Source organism: Camellia sinensis, chromosome 9, assembly GCF_055761805.1.
Source record: "Camellia sinensis isolate YWXY chromosome 9, ASM5576180v1, whole genome shotgun sequence".
Classification (NCBI taxonomy): domain Eukaryota; kingdom Viridiplantae; phylum Streptophyta; class Magnoliopsida; order Ericales; family Theaceae; genus Camellia; species Camellia sinensis.
Window position 1 is genome coordinate 134,175,136 of NC_138969.1, and position 22,235 is coordinate 134,197,370.

The 22,235-nt window shown below is 40.8% G+C and overlaps 1 protein-coding gene and 1 pseudogene across 3 annotated transcripts in view; one reads left to right on the top strand and one right to left on the bottom strand.

Annotated features, from left to right (window-relative positions):
• The window catches only part of LOC114293906 (protein LIGHT-DEPENDENT SHORT HYPOCOTYLS 10 pseudogene), a 59,218-nt pseudogene that overhangs the window by 12,578 nt on the left and 24,405 nt on the right, over positions 1 to 22,235 (top strand). The gene's annotated exons all lie outside the window — the stretch shown is intronic.
• Positions 782 to 3,526, bottom strand: LOC145799762 (uncharacterized). The gene is made up of 3 exons (XM_082889396.1): positions 1,932 to 3,526; positions 1,417 to 1,793; positions 782 to 1,125 (listed from the first exon to the last, which is right to left on the bottom strand). The coding sequence occupies exons 1-3, from the start codon at positions 3,524 to 3,526 to the stop codon at positions 782 to 784; spliced, it is 2,316 nt and encodes a 771-aa protein (XP_082745522.1).

The window sequence follows — 22,235 nt, forward strand, 5'->3', positions numbered from 1 at the left end:
TCTTCTATTTCTGTTCGGTTTGCGTCTGCATGGATTCCTTAATTCAATTGATGAATATTCACAACTGCCAGGTCGGCTGTGCCGCACAATTTTGACAAGCTAAAATCGCCTCAGACGTTTGCTAAGTAGTAGTTCGGTTCCATGAACTGACGTCACTTTCAGGCAAAATATGCTCGGCCTTAATTAGTTTGTAAACTTCAAGCAATGTCGACGTGACCGGGCAAAATCAGTTCGCCTTTTAAGTTGGACAAGCCGCCAACGTCTCTTTGAGGCCGAGCAAATTCAGCTCCGCTTCTTATCGTTTGGACAAAATTCCAACATTCCAAATTCTACCGAGCAAGCTCCGCTCGTTTTCCATATTGGACAAGACACCAATATGTCCACTGGCCCGAGCAAAATCAGCTCGGCCCTTACACTGGGCAAAACACCAATGTCTCAGCTGAGTTGGTCATGACGCCAACATGTCAACCGGGCGAGCAAAACCATCTCGGCCCTAAGGCGAATGGGGCCTTACGCCCATTATATCTTTTGACAATGCAACTGTTTGTGCGGTTTGCATTTATTCCGGCGAGAGTAAATCAATCCGGTCCCATTTAGGTTGGTCTCTTGCCCCTGGTACTCATAATTGTCTTGCGTCCTTGCGAGTCCATTGTACAAAGATGTGATTCCAAACAACAAGAGGGCTATTTTTTATTACAAAAGCATTGCTATCCTTTACATTAAGTGCCAAAGGGCGAAAGGTCTAAAAAAGCTAAAAAAAAACACACAAGCAAATTACATCTTAAAAGTAAAAGACCTTGAGGTTGGCCGTATTCCATGGTCTGGGGACAGCCTTGCCGTCTATATCTTCCAGATGGCATGCCCCTTTACCGGCAAGACCAATCACTTTGTATGGTCCTTCCCAATTTGCACCGAGCTTTCCCTCACCAGGGACCACTGTGTTGCCAAGCACCTTTCTTAATACCCAGTCCCCAATCTTGAACATCCTGGGATGCACAACCTTGTTATATTTTTTGGAGAGTTCTTGTTGATAAGCTGCTATGTGGATCAGTGCTCGCTCCCTCCTTTCTTCAGCAAGGTCTAACTCCAATGCCAACGCTTCACTATTCAGATCTGGCTGGAAACCTTCAGAGCGGATGGTTGGCATACCAATTTCCAACGAGATGACGGCCTCCATGCCGTAGGCCAAAGCAAAAGGTGTTTCCCCGGTTGACCTCCTTGGGGTAGTGCGGTATGCCCAGAGCACATTAGGGAGTTCTTCAGCCCACTTGCCCTTAGCTTTCTCAATCCGTTTCTTCAGCCCGTCCAGGATGGTCTTGTTTGAGGCCTCTACTTGACCATTTGACTGAGGATAGGCCGGCGTCGAATTGTAGAACTCGATCTTCAACTCTTCGCAAAATCCGCGAAAGAGCTTACCATCAAATTGAGCGCCGTTATCCGAGATGAGGGCCTTGGGAATGCCGAAACGGGTGATCACGTTTTGCCATACAAACTTCTTCACGTCCTTTTCCCTTATGGTCGCCAGTGGCTCGGCCTCAACCCACTTGGTGAAATAGTCGGTGGCGGCGATGAAGAATTTACGGTTTCCCGGTGCAGCTGGGAGTGGCCCAACAATGTCCAACCCCCAAAGCGCGAACGGCCAAGGACTTGTGAGGGGGAGCAAATCTCTAGCCGGCTGGTGGATCTGGTGGGCGAACTTCTGACACTTCTCGCACCTGCGAACATATTTTTGCACATCTGCCTGCATACGCGGCCACCAATAACCGTGAGAAATTGCTCGGTAAGCCAGGGACCTGCCCCCAGTATGGTTGCCACAGATGCCCTCATGTATCTCATAGAGGAAAGCCTCCACCTTGGTGGGGTGGACCCATTTCAAGTACGAGCCGGTGAAAGATTTCTTGTACAAGGCCCCGGACGGGGAGAGCCAAAACCGCTCTGATTTTGCCCGAACCTTGTGTGCCGCCTTCTTTTCTTCAGGCAGAATTCTATCTTTCAGGAAGGCGATGATAGGATCCATCCAAGAAGGACCCAAGTCGATGCAGAGTACCTCGGTTGATTCTGGTTCCTCAATGCTTGGCCTTGGTAAAAATTCTATCATCAAGGGGTTAGGAAAAGCTGTCTGGGCAGAAGCGAGTCCGGCCAATTCATCAACCGCGCTGTTGTCCTCGCGGTCGATTTGTTCCAACCTTATTGCAGCGAACTTCTTAATCTCTGCGCGTACTAGCGCCTGATACTTGGCCATTCTTTCGTCCTTCGCTTCATATTCCCTTGAGACCTGATTGACCACCAACTTGGAATCACTAAATACCATACGGGCTGTGGCTTTCATTCTCAGCGCGCTTCTTAGTCCGACAAGGAGAGCTTCATACTCAGCCTCGTTGTTGGATGCTGGGAAGCCGAGTGTAATTGCCTGTTCGATGATCAGCCCGTCTGGCGAGTTCAGCACGATGCCCAGCCCGACCCCATGTCTGTTGGACGCCCCATCAACGAAGAGCTTCCACATCTCGCCAATAAACAGCTTCCAGCAATCAGAGGGGTTCTGGGAGCTTCTCATTTCCAAGTTTCTGATCGATTCATTCTGGTCCCTTTCCTTGTCTTGGTTGGGTTCATCGTCGTCGGACTTTGTTAGTCCGGTCATGCTTGTCTCTTGTCCTACTTGCGAACCAACACTCGTTTCTGTTGCAAGAACCATGGGTTGTGCCGAATCCGCACCAACCAAATCAACCGGGCACACTGGATGCAACCCGGGGGCAAATTCCGCCACAAAGTCGGCAAGTGCTTGAGCCTTGATTACGGTGCGTGGTCGGAACTTGATGTCATATTGCCCTAATTCCACGGCCCATTTTAAAATTCTCCCAGTGAAGTCTGACTTTTCAAAAAGCACTTTAAGTGGGAACTCGGTTAACACAACTATTGTATGGGCATGAAAATAGAGTGCCAGCTTTCTTGACGCCATCATAAGGGCCAACGCCAATTTTTCCAAGGGAAGATATCTTGTTTCGGCTGGGAGAAGAGTCTTGCTTACATAGAAGATCGGTAGGTGCTGGATGCCTTCAGCACGCACCAATACCGCGCTGACGGCGTGCTGGGAGACAGCCAAGTAGAGGTACAACTCTTCGCCTGGCTGAGGCGTGACCAAAATAGGGGTTGAGGAGAGATACGCTTTCAGGTCTGCTAGTGCGTGGTCGCACTCATCATCCCAGAAAAACTTGGACTTCAGAGTTTTAAAGAAGGGCCTGCAACGATCGGAAGACCGGCTGATAAATCTGTTCAGCGCGGCTGCCATCCCGGCAAGATGTTGCACATCCTTTGTGGAGTTGGGACGCTCCAGGTCTTGTATGGCCTTGATCTGTGATGGGTCAGCTTCAATCCCTGGATTTGTGACGAGAAAACCTAGAAACTTTCCGGTGCCAACTCCGAAGGCGCACTTTGCAGCGTTCAAACGAAGCTTGTGGAGCTTAAGTATAGCGAACATTTTTGCAAGGTCGGCGAGGTGTTGAGATTTTTCCTTACTCTTCACCACCATGTCGTCGATACAGGCCTCCATTGTTCGGCCCAGAGGAGGAGCGAACATCTTCGTTACCATCCTCTGAAAGGTCGCCCCGGCATTCTTTAGTCCGAACGGCATGACTTTGTAGCAATATAAGCCTCTGGGGGTTGTGAATGACGTGATCTCTCTGTACGGTTTATACATTGCAATCTGGTGGTAGCCGCGGTATGCGTCCAGGAAGCTAAACTTCTGATGGCCAGCGGTTAAGTCCACCAGCTGGTCAATTCGTGGAAGGGGAAAGCTATCCTTGGGACAAGCTCGGTTGACAGTCTTGTAGTCAACGCAGACTCGCCACTTGTCGTTCTTCTTTGGTACAACCACTGTGTTGGATATCCACCGAGGGTGCTGCACCTCCTCTATGGCCCCAACTTCCAGCAAAGTCTTCACTTCCTCCGCGACCACTTCTGCATGGTGCAAGGCTGAGCGGCGCGTCCTTTGAATGACTGGCCGTGCATCAGGGAAGACATTTAACTGATGACAAATGAAGCTCGGGTCGATGCCAGGCATGTCATAAGGCATCCAGGCAAAGGCCTCCAAATTGGAAACCAATAAGTTGACATAATCCATCCGTTCGGCGCTAGACAAGGATGATCCCAAGAGGAAGAATTTTGTTGGATCGTTCTCGTCAATACGCACTTTCACCAAATCTTCGACCGACTTTTCCTCGGCCTTTCTTCCTACGTCTTCAAGGACCTCTTTACCCTCGGGCCCTTCAATCATTTGGACGAACCCTTTGGCCGCTCGGCTGCCATTTACCGCAACGAAGCATTGTTTCGCCATCACCAGGTCCCCCCAAATTTCCTCTATTTGTCCGCTCGGTGCCGGAAAGCGCATGACCTGGTGGAAGGTCGAAGCAACTGCTTGCATGGCGTGTAGCCAACCCCTGCCTAAGATCAAGTTGTAAGTGGATGGAACTTTAAGCACCCAGAACTCTACTTGCTTCACGACCGATCCCGCTTTGACCGGCAATATAATCTTTCCGATTGGCCATTCCGGCTGTGAGTTGAAGCCAACCAAAGGGGACGTTGCGGGGGCCAAGTCCTTGTCTTCCAACTTCATTTGTTTAAACGTGTCATAGTACATAATTTCTACCGAACTTCCCTGGTCGATCAAGATTCTCTTGATGTCAAAGTCTTTGACGCGAAGAGTGACCACCAAAGCATCATTGTGCGGCATCTGAACTCTCTCCAAGTCCTTGGTTGAGAATGAACGGATGTCCCTTTCTTCGGTCTTTCCTTTCTTCATAGCGGGCTGAACCGAGAGCACTTCCCTCATGTGCTCGGCCTTCTTGATCATCCCTCTCAGCTCGCAAACCCTGGCCGGTTCAATGATTCCGTGGATGACGTTGATTACACCTTGCAGGGGCGCTTCTAGGGCGGCCAGGCCGTTAGGCTCGGCTTGGTCTGCTGGCGTGGCCTTGATGCCCCCATCTATGTATTGGTCAAGATGCCCCGCCGCCACCAACTCCTCTAAGTGTTGCTTGAGCGGCAGGCAGTCCTCTGTTCGGTGCCCCCGTTCTTCATGAAAGGTGCAGCGATATTTTGAATTGAAGCCCCTCTGCGCACTCCCCAACTTGGCCGGCCAACGGACGAAGGGTTCGCCTCGAATCTCGCTCAAAATGCGGTAGATGGGAATTTTAAACACCGTGGTGATCCCAGTCCGCGCCTTCAATTTTCTTTTGGCATCCTCCGCTGCATCACGGGGAGGGTCAGCCCGGTCGTTTCGGCGGCCCTTGTTTCTGTCATCACGGTTTAGACCATGGCGCTGGTCTTTCGACCGGTTGTTTGGGCGGTTATCCTCCTGCCCAACCGAGTGAACTTTCCCCGCAACCCTCCTATCCGCCGCGACCGGATTAACCTTCTCGGTCACGGAGGCGGCATCATCCTCCACATGAATGTGCTCACTGATCCGCTGCATCAATGACTCCATGGTTGTAGGTTGATGCATCGTGAGTGAATCTCACAGCCTATGTCTGATTGGGAGACCCCGTTTGTACTGAGTGATCACCAGATTGGTGGGGCAGTCGAGGATCTCATTGTAAGTTTCCCAGTATTTCGCATTGTATGCCTTCAACGAACACCCAGACTCCATCTTGACGCCCAGGAGATGGTCGACCTCCTTCGGCGTTCGTGTGTTGGTTTTGAATCTGGTGACGATGGCTTCCGCTAGTTGCTGCCACCCCTCAATACTCCCCTCTGCGAGCCTCTCGAACCATTTCAAACCCAGCTCTCCCAAGCTTGCGACGAATATGAGGCACATCAAGGCGTCATTCCGCCGGTGTCCAGCCATTACTTGCCGGTAATGGCTCACATGCATGTATGGATCCGTCCTTCCATCGTACAAAGTGAACTTTGGCTGGTGGAATCCGGTGGGGAGTGGCGTACTCTCAATCTCTAGAGATAGCGGCGTGGCTGTAAGTCGCGCCAGCACTTTGTCCACCAGCACCGGGGCCATCACTTTGGGGGCTGGCATCGCCACTTCCTCACTATAACGCACTGGAGCGCTTAACCTCTGCAATGCCAGCACTCTCCGAGCCTCCCGACAGCGCGCCCTCTCTTCCAATACATCCCTTAAGTCCCTGGAACGCGTGGAGAAAGAGGATCCCGACGAAGGCGTCGGGCGTGAGGGGCGGTATGTGTTGTCGCGAGGGAGGGACCTGCCCTCCCCTTGGTTGGAGCCTCCAACCCCATAGTTCCTGGTGATGGAGAGAGAGTGGGTCCTCCCTTGGCGGCGACTGCTACAACGAGGGGACGGTGTGCGCTCACTGAGGTTGCCCTCTCCAGCAACACCCTTCTCTTTAATCTGGCATTTCAGCAGCTCCATCTCCGCCGCCATCTTGCGAATGGCGGCATCTTGGTCCTTGAGTTTGTGCTCCAAGCGCTGCGCATGGGACTCCCCCCGGCATCTGCGGCCCCCAGGACTCTGCGAGCGATCAGCACTCCTTCTGCGTTTGTCTCGCGCACTTCGCGAAAGAGTCTCTAGGCCCGCCATGGCTGGAATATTCAGAGGACCTTCTCTCAAGCGGACGTACTTAGGTGTGACGCCATCGACGACGGACAGTGGGGCTTCGCCGTTGTTGGCCATGGAAATGGTCAAAGAAGCCCTGAGAACAAGGGTTGAGTATCAAAAAACTTCCCACAGACGGCGCCAATTGTACGGGGGTGAAATATTCTCTACTTTCCGTACTCCTTGTACTCCAAGCCTCTCTTGACGGCGTCTACCTGGTAACAAAGAAACGGTGAGCTGCCCGGCGGTGGTGTGCCAGATAAACCCTCCGACGATCAAGTCAGTCCACTTGAGGAAGGAGAAGACAGATAGAGAGAGAGTATTTTCTTTTGGGAGAGAAGTTGCATATCTCTAACGTTCGTCCTCCTTCCTCCTTTAAGGCTAGCCATGTAGCCTCAAGATTATGTGCGCTCTACCTCTGTTGTCCTTCCCAAGACAGGTGGCAGTGCTCGCCTCTCACCACCTTACGCGTGTAAAGGCTTAGTCCTCCCACCAGTACATGCAGAACTGCCTAACGGTATTGAGGCATGTGTGAAGCAGAGGTCCCTTCCCTCGTGCCATTGGCCCAGGTGGCACACCTGACTGTAGTACCACGACCGGCCTATCTCCCACGAAGAACTATCACCACAGGCGCTCAACCGCACTATGCCCCACCGGACTGCCCCTTGGCAAAGAGGCGGCGGGGTGATGCTCATGGGCCGGGCAGGTATTGACCGGTGTATCGTGGCATACCGGTCGCGAGGCATGCCAGCCTCTGTCCGTTCTACCTTCATCCGAGGTTACATTGAATCTTCCCATCTCGGCTCACCGGTCAGAGACGCGCCATCCCTCCCTTGTCCACAGTTTAACCCGAGCTATCCGTAGCCCGGTCTCGCCATTTAGCCGTGTGCACCGCCGAATGTTTGCTAGTCGCAGCTCGGCCAGGCTTGGTTTCCGTCCGGTCAGCCGATCCTCGAGACCGAGCAAAACAGACCCGTCCAATCTCTGCTCGGCCGTACTGACGGCGCAAATCTCCCCAATCATCAACCACACTGTTACTTTTTGCTATTAGTGTTATAATCATACTGCTCCTCTCTAAGCTAATTATGTAGCACCATCCTCAATCTTATACTAGTTTCCTATGCAGCACATCTTGTAATTCTTGACCTTTCTACCTTGACCTAATATGCTAAATAACATGGTCCCAATTAGCTTCGTGTGGGAAACAGTCAAGGTTGTCAATTTCCAACATTGGTAGTATTATTGCTCATACTCCCTCCACTTCTTTTTGTTGGTTTAATATGTTATACTATCTTACCAATTTTTTTCTCTTTGTTCATCAATTCAAAAAGGATGATGTGCATTTTTGAGTTTCATTATTTACATTTTATTAATAAGGATTAGGTCACCAAGAAAATACTGCTTCATGTGGGAATGATTTTGGTCTTCACAAGTTGTCCTCCTCCGTTAATCTTTTTGAACAGGTGAAATCTATATGTAGATATTGTCATCTTGGTCATACCCTTCGCCATTTTCTTCCTTAGATCATTGTCACAAATAAGTTGCCTTACATGTCAAATAAATTGTAGACATTGTGCCTTATCTTGTACAATGCATGCATATATAATATATTGTTTACCCATCTCACAATTAGACTAGTAATTCAATTTAAATTGTAGAGTTCTAATTCTATTTTACTTTATACCATTATAACTATGCAGCCTAAGGTTTATTCTTAAGAGATCTTTTACAGTGAGTTTTGGGGTGAGAAGGTATGCATCTTGCTAGAGAAATTTCAAACTCTAACATCACTTTTTTCGCATGAATTTTGATTTAATGCAACAAGATCGAGGCCAAGAAAAATCCCAAATTAATTTTATGAGGATGAATTGGTCAATGCAATACCTTAATCTTTATCATCCTAACCAATGTTGGTCTTAGAAATCTTTGTGCCATTCTTGCCCTTGCTCTTCAAATCTAGACAATTCTTCTTTCAATGCATTTTGTTATGACAATTGACACATTCATGCTTTGTGAGCTTTGATTGAAATGTTGATGATCTTCTCGACTTAGAATGAGATCTACCTTATCCTTTACTAAATTGTGTCTTTTCTGATCTATTCCTTGGCATCAAGGCTTCACTAGACGTGTCTTAATGAATATGCTTATTTTTCTTTTGGTATTCACTGTTGATTAAGATGTTAGATGCATCATCAAATTTGATTTCTTCCTTCCTACACAAAAGTGTGGAAATTAAGTGCTCATTCGTGTTGGGAAAAATATTCAATAACAACAAAGTATTATCCTCTTCTTGAATCTTAACATTCAAGTTCTAGCAAATTAGCAACAACTTTATTGTTGCATTAACATGTATAAGACTACCTATTGCCATATACCAAAGTTCTTATTTCCATTGAGCTTTAAACTTCAAACTTTGAATTGGAGATTGTAGTCCTCTACCTCGTTTTACTTGAAGAACCATCTTCCAACTTATTTTCTTCAATTTTTATCATCAATAACCTTAACAAATTCTCAATCACACTAGGATTATTAAAGACTATGAATATGAAGAATAAGAACCAACTTATCAAAAAGAAGAAAGAAAAAAAAAAACAAAGAAGATAGACAGAAAAACAATCACAAAAGCAAGACACTGAGATTTAGGTGATTTAAAAAAATTAAAAAATTAAAAAATTAAAAAAAAAATGTGAAGGAGCTCATTACATCAATTATCCATGTGATACTTGCACTGAATCAAGAGGACAAACTACGTTGGAGAGGAAATAGTAGTGGAGTTGATAAGTCATTTTTCAACAAAAAAAAGTAAAATACTGTACATAACACGTATTCCGTAAAATAGTGGCAAGTTTAAGTATCGAATCCATAAGGCTAAATTGTTTAAACCTAAAGATCAAATTTTAATTAATTCCAATGGAGAGAATATTTGTTTTCAATCTAAAATTAACTAAGGACAATTATTAAACAAAAGTAAAGCTTAAGGTGAAATTCAAGTAGAGAGGCGTTTGGGATTTCGATTCTACCACTAATTGCATAACAAGTAATTAATGTATTAATTCTAGTAAATTAATAATTTGGATAATAGTGATGTATCGTGCCTACAAGGCCCGATATCATCATCAAGAGAATGAGTACATTCAAACAATAGGCATAGATCATTTTCGGTCGGCATAAATCATCCACACTAAACTACAGTTCCTGCACAATTCGTCTTCCCTAAGCATGACTCATCTCACAATTTATACTAATTGATAAACAGTTGTATGATCATATGTTCTCAATCACATAAATCGAATACATTAATCGAATAAAATTTTATTACATAAAAGGTCTTAAAAGTTCATACTAAGATTATCCAAACTAAATCAAAACTAAAATTATAATACGTAAATATAAATTACTTGATTAGGGTTTCATTTCAATGCCAAATAAGAAGATTAGCCGCTCATGGTTGAGGTGAATTCCACCATCATAGATGAGAACTCCATGAATCCACCTTGTAAAGCTCTTCTCCTTGCCTCTCTGGCCATTCCCTTGGGTTGAAGACCCCTCTTGTAAAGTTTGAGAGTCTTCTTTATAAGCCTCCATGTGTTAGGTCCAATTAATTAAAATTGGATTTAGAAACTTGAAATCATGTCTTTTATGGCTTGTGTAGATTTGGGTAAAGGAGTGCTTCAAAAATTCTGGCTAAGTCTGAGAAATCTGCTCATGCAGAAAATAGTTTAGCATATGCGAATTTAAACAATAGCAGATTCTTGAAGATAGATTTTGACCTAGTAAACATACAAATTTGAAAATTTGTATTTCACACAAAGTTGTAACCCTCTAAGTTTTCTTTTCACCTCCACTTGAATCACCTTAATCTAATATATATCCGATGAGAGAAATATGTCCAAAATATTAAAATCGTGCAAAGTGACTAATATAGCATGATTTCATCAAATTCAATATTTTCTTCTCAAAATCTCACGGACTGTGTTTTTTTGATTTTATTATTATTCTATTCTCTTCAAATCTTTAAACATTATCTTTTAGGCTTGATTAAAGCCATCCAAATATTTAGTTAAGCTTCCAAAAACTTCCAAATTACGCCAATTCTACGTAGGAACTTGATTTTCTTGAAAACACACGAAACAAAATAAAATCACCAAGTAACCACTGAGTTATAAACTATAAAGTGTAGTTTGGATGGCCTAAATGTGTAACATTTCGTCACATATTAGGAGTCTTCTTTGTTTGATTAATGTGTAACTTTCTTCAATCTAGTCCAAGCTTTAATTCGATTCTTATCAAAGATATCTAGAAAATTTTTGTTCCCTAAAAATAATATATATATTCTATTTGCAAAGCTCTTTTGAGCAGAATCCCATCAAGAGATCTGCTTATGAGTTGGACGATTATTATTGATTGGTCATTTTTTAAATAAAAAAGAAATCACTATACACGATACTAATTTTGTAGAACAATGGCTCTGTAGATATCGTACTATAGAGACTAGTGGAGTAAGTTATGTTGATTCTAATAGCAATTCTAAAATTTAATTCCATCAAAAGGTCATGGAGTGAATCAAATTACTAAGTAAAATAGAAATGACTAAGTTAATTAGGTAATTAAAATTGGTTTGTTTCGATGTACTGAGAGTGTTAGGAATTAGAATCCACCACTAATCACACAACACATAATTTATGTATTTGATTCTAGTAAATTAATGGTTTTGGATAATAGTGATGTATCGTGGCTCTAAACCTTGATATCATCATCAAGAAGATATGTATATTCAAATTACAGACACAAATCATCTTCAGTCGTCACAAATCATTTACACTAAACTAGAGTTACAACCCCACTCATTCCTCCTATGCATGACTCACCTTATAGTTTGTATATTCAAACAAATAAAGTAGTTATATGATCATGCATTGTTAATCACAAAAATTGAATACGTTAATCGAATAAAACTTTAATTGAATAAAATATTTCAAAAGGTCATACAATGATTATCTAATCCCAAAGAAAAATTAAAATCAAAATACATGATTACATGATGTTTGACTAGATTTCAACTCAATCCCAAGAAGAAAGCTTAGCTGGGCATGGAATTAAAGGTTGAAAAAAGTGCTTTGGATTGGTGATTGGAAGCAGCTCTCTAGCTTCAAGCCTTCCTTCTCCAAATTTTTGGAACCCTCTGAATAAGTTTTGAGCCTCCTTTTATAGATCCAACGTATTTCTGTTAATTAGCCATGCACATGCAAAACAACGTAAATTTGCTCGTACGGCCTAGATGGTTTGCTCACGAAAATCAAAGGTAAATTAAACTTTATGAGTCAAATATTATGTTTGTGTGACTCATAAATTTCGCTTGAGCAGATTGTGTCAGGTTCATAGTTTTGGCTCTTATTCACCATGTTGTCACACTCTTAAGCTCTAATACTCGATATGCATACATAACAAGGAAAATGCCTTATTACATTATGTATCAGAAGATAAAGGACTAAAAGTACAAGTTGAAGGGCCTCAATATGTAATATTTTGGCTCTGATCAATTATCCATTTCAGTCCTGGTCTACTTAGTGCCTTCTATGGCTCTCATGAGGAATCTATTGATCATCTTCTTTTGTATTGCAAGTATTCATGGAGAGTGTGGTATCATATGGTGGGGAATCAAGTGAATGTGTCCAACTAATTTGATTTCCTTTTTAGTTAGTGGTTTGATTGAGGTTTTGTTGATCTTTGTAATGCCCCCAACCCTTCACATGTCATCAATATTGCTTTAGGTCATGCCCGCACGGATTTATTCTTCCTAGTGGGTCACCCATCCCAGAACTACTCCAGCCTAAGCACGCTTAACTAGGGACTTCTGCTAGGGATTTCACCACTAAGAAAAAGGCCTCGATGCTATATAAGAGTCCAGGTTTTTACTTTTATAGCCCAGGAACTCCCCATTCATTCTTGATGTGGGACACTGGGACCTTACAATCACCCCCCCTTAGGGATGCACGGGTGCAGTAGCCTACTAGCTCACAAGCCCGTCCACATGCACAGAGAGATGCTAGGGGCCCACACTTGGTACTCTGGAGAGTCAGTTCTAATACCATTTGTAACGCTCCAACCCTTCACCTATCATCGATATTGTCCGCTTTAGGCCATGCCCGCACAGATTTATTCTTCCTAATGGGTCACCCATCCCAGAACTACTCTAGCCTAATCATGCTTAACTAGGGAGTTCTGCTAGTGATTGCACCACTCGGGAAAAGGCCTCGATGCTATATAAGGGTCCAGGTTTTTACTTTTATAACCCAAGAACTCCCCCTCCATTCCCGATGTGGGACACCGGGACCTTACAATCTTAAGAAACAAATCTAGGATTTTTTTTTGTTTCTTGCGATAATGTATGGTCATTGTAATAAACAAGGAATGACGTTGTTTTCAAGAATTTTTTGATTTTTTGGAATAGATTTTTTGACCTTATCAAAGTTAAGACAACCTTTTGGGAGAAACTAAAAATTAGGAACCATTTTTCAATTGATAATTTCTCGTATGATATTGAAGTAATGCAATGTATCAAGCTAAATGACATTAGAAGCAAGGATTAGTTCTCTTTTCTAATGATTTTGCTTTGGTTTTTGATATGTCACTGGTTGTTGGATCTACTTTGTGTTGATATAGTTATGCTTTTGAGTAGCTTGGTGTTTGTTATCTTTCATTTTGTTTTGGTTTTTCGTTTTCTCTTTTCTTTTAGGTGTTAGGTCTCTATTTTGGTTAGTTTATTCTGAAGTGGGTTTTTGGTTTTGAGCAATCTTGCTTATGTAGTTAGGCAACTTGTCTCCTATCTCGTCTTCCATCTTTGTCGGTCTTCGGCTTTGCATATGATTGCTCTAGGGTTTATGCCAACGTAGTTAGGATATGGTCTCTAAGAAATGAAGCTTTTGACTTAGTCTATTTTGTTTTCATTGGTGTAATTTGTGCATATAATTTGTACCTTTGTGTTGAATCAATAAATTTCTCTTTTGCTGATGAAAAATATATATATATTGTTTTGTTAGAGCATCTCTTGCAATTTTTCTCTAAATTATTGCAAAAAAGTAATTTCCCTATGTTTAGATAATTAATTTTTGACTCTCTTCCCCAACACTAGTCCTTATTTTTTTTAATTCATTTAAATATTATTTTATTATTATATTTAATTTAACTTATTATTTTAGAATTTGATGTGACAATGATATTAAAGGAGGAAGTGACAAAAGAAAAGAGAAAAGAAAAATAAATTTTATACTCTTAGGGGATGAATATAGACTTCTCAAATGGGGGAAACTACATAATGTTCCTGGGGTACCACGCGTCCGTACTCAACCAATTATCATTCAATATGTCCCCCCCATATTATCCAATCACCCAACATAATACCCTACCTACCCACCTTCTCCACCAATCACAATATTATAGAATACCACGTGTCTATACTCCAGAATTACTAAATAATTACCCATCAAATAGAGGGAGCCATTGTGACATTTCCTAAATTTAGGGAGCTACACAAGGAGTCTATTGGACCTTGTTAAAAATCAAGTTTAGGGTGTTGTGAAATAACAAAATTCATTTATTGACCTAGCTAGAAGGTTAGATACTTGGTGCTAGAAACTTAGTTCAAACATTGTTGCCATATCACTATAGTTTTAGAGGATAGAAAATTCAAATTCAATGCGAATATTGTAGTTTTACTTCACATATTCACATTATCAAAGTCATCTATAAATATATAATATATGTAAACGTTTCAAAGTGAAGGAAAGAAGAGCGAAAAGATGAAATGAGAGTTTGAGAGAGAAAGAAAATCTTTCTTTTTGTATGTTTTGGTTAAGAAATTTGTACGTGAATAACAAGTTGTTTGTAGCTTAAAACTATTTTTTTGAATTCTAGTTGAACTACCATACGTAGTTTGACGTGCCACTACCACTAACAAAGGTATTAGATCCAAAAACTCAAAGTGTTTTAAATTTGCCTAGAAATCAAATTCAAAGTTATTTAAATCAACTTTGAACACACGGTTCTATTATAATCCTTATTCTAGTGTTAACAATGCAAAAAGCATGATCAAATTCCAAGGGACCAATCAAGACCCAAACCCGTCCCTAGAGGTTAGGATCATAACCAGCCAGTAATCATCAGATTACCTACGGCCTCAGACAGAAATCAGTCATATTTAATATTAATTGGGGGCTAGATGCAGAAGCAAATTAGAAATTTTGCCCAATGAGATGTGCATATATGGCCTTACAAAAGCCTTTCACATTATATTAATAACTCACATGTCATGACCCGAACCCGTCCTTAGAGGTTAGAATCGTAACCGACCAGTAATCATAAGATTACCTATGGCTTCAGACAGAAATCAGTCATATTTAATTACAATAAGGGGCCAGATGCAGAAGTAGAATTAGAAATTTTGCCCAATGAGTTGTGCATATATGGCCTTACAAAAGTCTTTCACATTATATTAATAACTCACACCTTACAGTCAATATAGACATACATATATCCAAAATCATTCAACAGCGGTCTAAATAGAAACTGAGTTATATACTTAGATACAGACTTGGTTCTACGGGACCATAAAAGTAGACAAAAAGAAAATCATAAACAAGCCTCACACGTGAGCCATTCATAGAAGGCTCCACGATATCTGACATCCTTAACAGGTTCACTAGGGCTGAAGCTGGACATCCCGTTGCTCACCTACATACATATAAATAAAGAGTGAACTAACGCCCAGTGAATAATATCAAAGTAAAAGGGTTAAGTGAATGAGCCAATTTGAACAGAGAAGCATATTTAATCAATAAGAATATATAATCAGTAAGCATTTTACATCAGAACAACCTCAGGTCCAATAGTTTACAGTGTACAGTATGACTTCAGGTCCAACATGTAATAGTGTACATTATGACCTCAGGTCTAACAATTAACAATGTACAGTATGACCTCAGGTCTAACAGTTAAGAGTGTCACCGATCGGATTCAGTCATCTCTTATTAGAACGACCTTGAGGCCAATGTTACAATAGTATAATGGCCATTCAGTTATTGCAATTGCATATTAGTCATTCAGACTAATTAGAGATTCAATCATATCATATCAGTATTATCGTAGATCCAGAATGACCCTTTGCTCCACTTTATCTAATATACCAACTGGCCTTAGGACCAATTTAGATATATTGAGCAATCTCGCTCCATGATTCAGTTATACAGATTGACCTTGAGTCCACCATCAAATTATGTAGAATGACCTTGAGTCCATTTATTATAGTCACTTCATAGAGATAGTATGTCGTTCAGTCGATTAGTAACTCATTCACATGTATCAAATCATTGATTCAGAAAAAATGACCATATAAGGAGAATCAGAAAATAAAGTATAAGTAAAATATCTTACTAAGATATTACTCACAGTGTTCAGTCAATTGATTTGCCCTCGCAGTTGACCCTACACGATTCATATCACATACAGAAATCGTGTCACGATACTATTCAATCCACTCTTCAATTCATTTATCTTTCTTAGGCTTCTTATTAACTATTTAGTTCATTTAGGATGCTCAGTATGTGCCTAAGGATGCTCAGAAATGAAATAGAATGGAAATTGAAACATAAAAAAACTTTTCAAAGTTTCCTGAAACTGGGCACTTCGCTCGAGAACACACTTCGTCACTCGAGCGGTTCGACAATATGCAGAGGGTTCGCTCGAGCGCACACTAAAGACTACAAAAGTATTGGATGCTCGATTTTTACGCTCGACGATCACTCGATAATCCATCAAGCCAAGTGTTGAACAAAAGTGGTTTCGCTCGAGTGCACACTTGGTCTCTCGAACCAATGGCCAAATGTCTGTAAAAGTACTGGATGCTTGTAAAGTGCGCTCGAGCCACCTTTTAGTTGCTCGAACGATCTGTGGAATTTATGGAATTTTCAGAATACTTCTTGAGCTTCAAAACACATTTTTAAAGAGGGTAAACTTGTATGTTATGCTCTAAACTTCAATTGTACAACCATAAGCATGAATTCAATAGCCAATACACAAAATTGAAGCTCAAAACATCATAAATTCATCATGAATGTCCCATTTTGGTCCAATGTCCTTTCTAAAACTCTATACACATGAAATTCGAGTCCAAAGCTTCATGATTTATGCATGCATGAATTCAATGACCCTCTTTTCATCTCAGATAACATAAATCATGCCTTAAAATGATATTTCATAACAAACTCATACATGCATGTTCAAAATGATCTCATTCTTGCAATTTTTTTTCAATTCATGCATTTAACTATATATCCTTCTTAAATTTACAATTACTTGACTTAAACTCATGAATTAAGGGTCAATTATTCACTTGGAGCCTTTAATTCTTCCAACTCTAGCAAGTTTTTGAGCCTAGCTTCATTATTCTTCAATCTCTAGAGCAAATCTTTAAGTTCTTCTCTTCTCTTCCTTGAATTCTCACTTCTCTCTCTATTTTGTGTATAATCTCAACAAGTTTGAAGGGAAGAGCTCAATTATATGAGCCTAAACACTAGTTGGTCATATATATAGTAGGTGATTAGCTTAGGTTATTTAAGTTTGATTTAGGCTAATCAATTCTTCTTAATTCTAATCAATTTAATCTAATTATTTTAATCTAAATAAAGTTTTAATTAAGTTTCACCGTAGGCTCCAAAAATTATGTTAATCATAATGATACAGTCAATTTCGATTTATGTCGCCTCTACGGCCCTCAATTGCTGATTATAACAGACTGTAGTACAGATATCTCTACAATAGACATATGTGAATTCGAAAGCACATATAATCACATGATTAGCATCAAAATTCACATTAAGCACAAAATCAGAAGCATAATTAAAGATTAACGACATAACATAGAATGCAGTTGTCACATTCTCCCCCCCTCCCCTTAGGAAGTTTGGTTCTCCAAACTTATGTTACCTTCCATTGGAAACAGATGTGGGTAATGTTGTCCCATCTCATCTTCTTTTTCCCATGTGGCTTCCTTCCTATAATGCTATTTTCATTCCACTTTCACCATTGAAATGGATTTGTTTCTCAATTGCCTTAGTTGTCGGTCAATAATCTGTTCTGGCCATTCTTCATATTCTATATTCTCATCGAGGGCTATTCAGTGATAATCAATTACGTGGACTGCATCTCGAAGATAGCCTCTTAACATCGATACGTGGAATACATTGTGCATTTGTTCCATGCCCGGCGGTAAAGCAACTCTGTAAGCAACTGGATCAAGCCTCTCCAAAATTTGAAATAGTCCATTGTAACGAGTTGACAACTTACCCTTCTTACCGAATCTCAATTGGCCTTTCATTGGAATTTCAAGGATAAACACGTAATCACCAACCTCATATTCGAGAGGCCTTCTTCTTACATCTGCATAACTCTTTTGTTGGCTCTAAGCTGTCTTGAGTCTTTACTGGATAACTTTAATATTTTTGGTGGTAGTTTGCACAATCTCAGGCCCAAATAGAACTCTATCCCCGACTTCTGTCCAACAGACTGGTGATCTACATATTTTTCCATATAAGACTTCATATGGTGACATGCCAATGTTGGAGTGAAAGTTGTTATTGTATGTAAACTCTGCTAACAGTAAGTAATCCTCCCAACTCCCCTGAAAATCTATGGCACATATTCGAGACATATCTTCTAGAGTCTGTATGGTTCATTCTGATTGTTACGCAATACTAAATCTTAATTTTGTTCCCAATGCCCTCTGTAAACTTTTCCAAAATCTAGATACAAACTTCGGATCTCTATCTGACACAATAGACACTGGCATTCCATGCAAACAGACAATTTCATCAACATATATAGTGGCAAGTCTATAAACATCATAAGTAGTCCTTACAGGAAAAAAATGTACAGATTTAGTCAATCTATCAACTATAACCCAAATAGAATTCATAACTCTCGGGGTTCAAGGCAGACCAACAATAAAGTTCATAGTGATATGCTCCCATTTCCATTCCGAAATAGGGAGAGGTTGAAGTAGACCTACCGGTTTCTGGTGTTTAGCTTTAACTTGCTGACACTGAAGACATTTGGACACATATTCTGCAATTTCACACTTCATATTAGGCCACCAATAACTTTGTTTGAAATCCTGAGACATCTTGTTGTTGCCCGGATACATCACAAACAATGAGAATTCACTTCTTTAAATCAGAGATGTTTGGTGTTAAGTTTTTATTCCTAGCAATCCTGTTTGACAAAAAATCCTCTCAGTTGTACTTGTTTTCGCACTTTCATTTCAGTGAGGCTATGAGTTTTTAGATGCGAATCCAACTCGAATTGTGCCTTGCAAAGAAGTTTATGGTGCTAATTCTTTCATGATTGCTATTTCGCTGACTATGACGGGAATCGAGCTACCCGGTCAGGTCGCGGGGGTCCAGGGGGCAGCGCTACGGTGGGGTTGAGGGGCAGCGCCGCCCCGCCAAAGAAAAATGCAAAAATGCATTTGAAGTTACTTGTCCACTCGAGCGGACATTCCCCCGCTCGAGTGGAGAATCCTTGGTTCCAGAAGTTTGATCACCTACAAAAATACTGGAAAATGTTTTTTCCCGCTCGAGCAGAATTTCTTGCGCTCAAGCAAAGACCGCGAAACCGATTGCTATAAATATATGTTTCAGTCAGATTTTGGGGTTACACTTCCAAATCTTCTTCTTGGATATAAGGGTTTATATCTGAGGCTATTTTGCTAGTTTTTCTTTGATGTTTGATTGAGTATTCAACTCATGGTTTAAAAAGCATACATCAAAGGATTATTTGTTTATTCTGTACAAAATAGAGAGTTGTTCTTCGATGGATTCTGGAGAATTCGAGCCTAAAGCTTTGGTGGATTCTGGAGTGGTTCATCATTGTGATTCGACATCAGCGTTGTGGATTCAATGTTGGGCAAGACAATTTTGAGGTGAAGACGGGGCTAGAAAAGACACATAGGGGTTGGTTCAATTTGGACGTGGATTCGCTAGGTAATTGAGAGTATACCTGTGTAATTCCTTTATATCTTTTTAGTGAATTGTTTTGTGGCTTTTGCCCGTGGTTTTTTTTATCACAATTGGAGGTGCTCCAACTGTGATTTTTTCACGTAAAATCGTTGTGCTGATTTTTCTTTGATTGTTTGATTGAGATTTCTATTTACTGATTAAAATTGATACATAATCACAAATCAATATCTAGGGAATTTTTAAGTTTTTTCAATTTGGAACACGCAATCTGTTTTTGAATTTCAACACTTAGTTCTCCACACTAAACCCCGGTCTCGGATTCATTTCGAACTCATCAATTATCTTCTTGAGGAACTCATCCTCCCTTTGTTTCTATTTGATCCCATCAATAATTGTTGGTTCAGCTAAAATCATGGCTATCAATCCGCCTTATTCATGTAATACTACTTCAATCTCGAATTTCTCAAAATCTTTTAGTACTTCTTCTTGTTCAGTAAGCAAACAAGCTAAGTACCCCGTTGACTTTCTGCTCAAAGCATTGGTTACTGTGTTGGCTTTACTCAGGTGATATTGAATTTGAATATCATAATCTTTTATCAGTTCGAGCCATGTTCTCTGTCGCATGTTCAACTCTTTTTGGGTAAAGAAGTATTTCAAGCTTTTGTGATAGGTATAAACTTCACATTTTGCCCCATATAAGTAATGTTGCTAGATTTTCAAAGCAAACACAACTGCAGCCAATTCTAGGTCATGTGTTGGATAATTCTTTTCATGTGGTCTCAATTGTCAGGAGGCATAAGCAATTATCTTTCCATTCTGCATTAACTAAGCAACCTAAACCTTTGTAAGAAGCATCACTAAAAATCACAAAGTTTTCCATACCGAAAGGCAATGTCAAAACTGGTGTAGTAGTCAATCTCGTTTTCAGTTCTTGGAAGGCAGATTCCCTTTCATCATTCCACTCAAATGGTTGCCCTTTCCGAGTTAGTTGGGTAAGTGGTACAGTTATTTTTTAAAAGTCTTTCACAAACCATTTGTAGTACCTAGCTAAGCCCATGAAACTGCGGACTTCCGTTACGTTTGTCGATGTAAGCTAGTTCATAATTGCCTCTATCTTTTGTGGGTCTACAGAAATCCCATTTATGTTGATGACATGCCCTAAGAAGACAACCTCATCTAACCAAAATTCACATTTCTTCAGTTTAGCAAATAATTTTTTTTCTCTAAGTGTTTGCAAGATAATTCTCAGATGTTGTTCATGTTCAATTCTACTCTTTGAATATATCAAAATATCATCAATAAAAATCACAACAAACTCGTCAAGGTAGAATTTAAAAATTCAGTTCATAAGATCCAGAAATATTGCAGGGGCATTAGTCACTCCAAATGGCATTACAAGAAATTCGTAGTGACCATACATTGTTCTAAATACGGTTTTCTCAACATCTTTTGCTTTTACCTTTAACTGGTGGTATCTGGATCTCAAATCAATCTTTGAAAACACATGTGAACCTTACAACTGGTCAAATAAGCCATCAATTCGCAGCAATGGATTATTCTTAATTGTTACCTTGTTCAGCTCCCGATAGTCAATATACAAACGTAGGGTCCCATCTTTTTTTTTCACGAACAATACTGGTGCACCCGAAAGCGAAGTACTCGATCTAATAAAACCCTTATCATGGAAATCTTGTAAATGTTCTTTCAATTCTTTCATTTCAATGGTACACATTTTGTAACGAGTTTTTGAGTTTTTGAGATAGGTTGGGTGCCTGGTACAATATCAATAGTAAACTCTATTTCTTTGTTAACCAATTTCCTTTGCAGTTCATCAAGAAATACATCCAGAAAGTATCTAACAACAAAAATACTTTCTAATTCAACATTCATAGATTGCTCAATCAAGATACTACACAAGTAACCTTGACACCCCTTCCTAAGAAATTTACATGCTTTCATTGCTGACATTAAATAAGGTGGAGCCACTACACCATTACCAACAAATTCAAATTCATCATGTCCTGGAGGTCTAAAAAGAACCTGTTTTGTTACACAATCAATAGTAGCACAGTACTTAAACAACCAGTCCATTTCCAGAATTACATCAAGGTGCCTAATATCCAAAGGTAACAAATCTACACATAAGGTAACACTGCCACAAACACTGTACACAAATGTACACAAAACTAACTCCCCAGATGGAGCAAATACACACAACAGGTGTGGCAATGATTCTAAGGGTCTATTCAATCTAGATGCAAATGTAGTAGACACAAAGGAATATATGGATCCGGAATCAATTAACATAGAAGCATCATGATTACATATAGAGATAGTACCTGTGACTTGGGACGAGTGTAAAGACTCTCCTTGCCTTAATGCATCTCTGGTAACGGTAGGTCTCACAGTGTTCCCTGGGACAGGGATAGATCTAGTTGAGCTAGCGGTTGGCCTTCCACTCATTTGGTCAATCTGAGGACAGTCTTTAACCATATGGCCAACTTTGCTACACCGAAAACATGCCCAAAATGTGTGGTAACAAACTCCCCGATGTTTCCTACCACAGATTTTACATGTTAGTGCAAAGTCCCTTGAAAAGCTAGAACTCGATGAACCCATATTTTGCTTCCTAAATCTCCTTCTTCAAAAAGAAGCCTTGCCTCTTGCTT

Excerpts from the sequence above, each read along its gene's own strand:
- LOC145799762 (XM_082889396.1), bottom strand. The coding sequence starts at position 3,526 with ATGGTGGTGAAGAGTAAGGAAAAATCTCAACACCTCGCCGACCTTGCA. Across the intron at positions 1,794-1,931 it reads GTTCGGGCAAAATCAGAGCG|GTCCCTGGCTTACCGAGCAA; the intron begins GTTTTGGCTCTC and ends TACTGGGGGCAG. Across the intron at positions 1,126-1,416 it reads TAACGGCGCTCAATTTGATG|GTTTCCAGCCAGATCTGAAT; the intron begins GTAAGCTCTTTC and ends TCCGCTCTGAAG.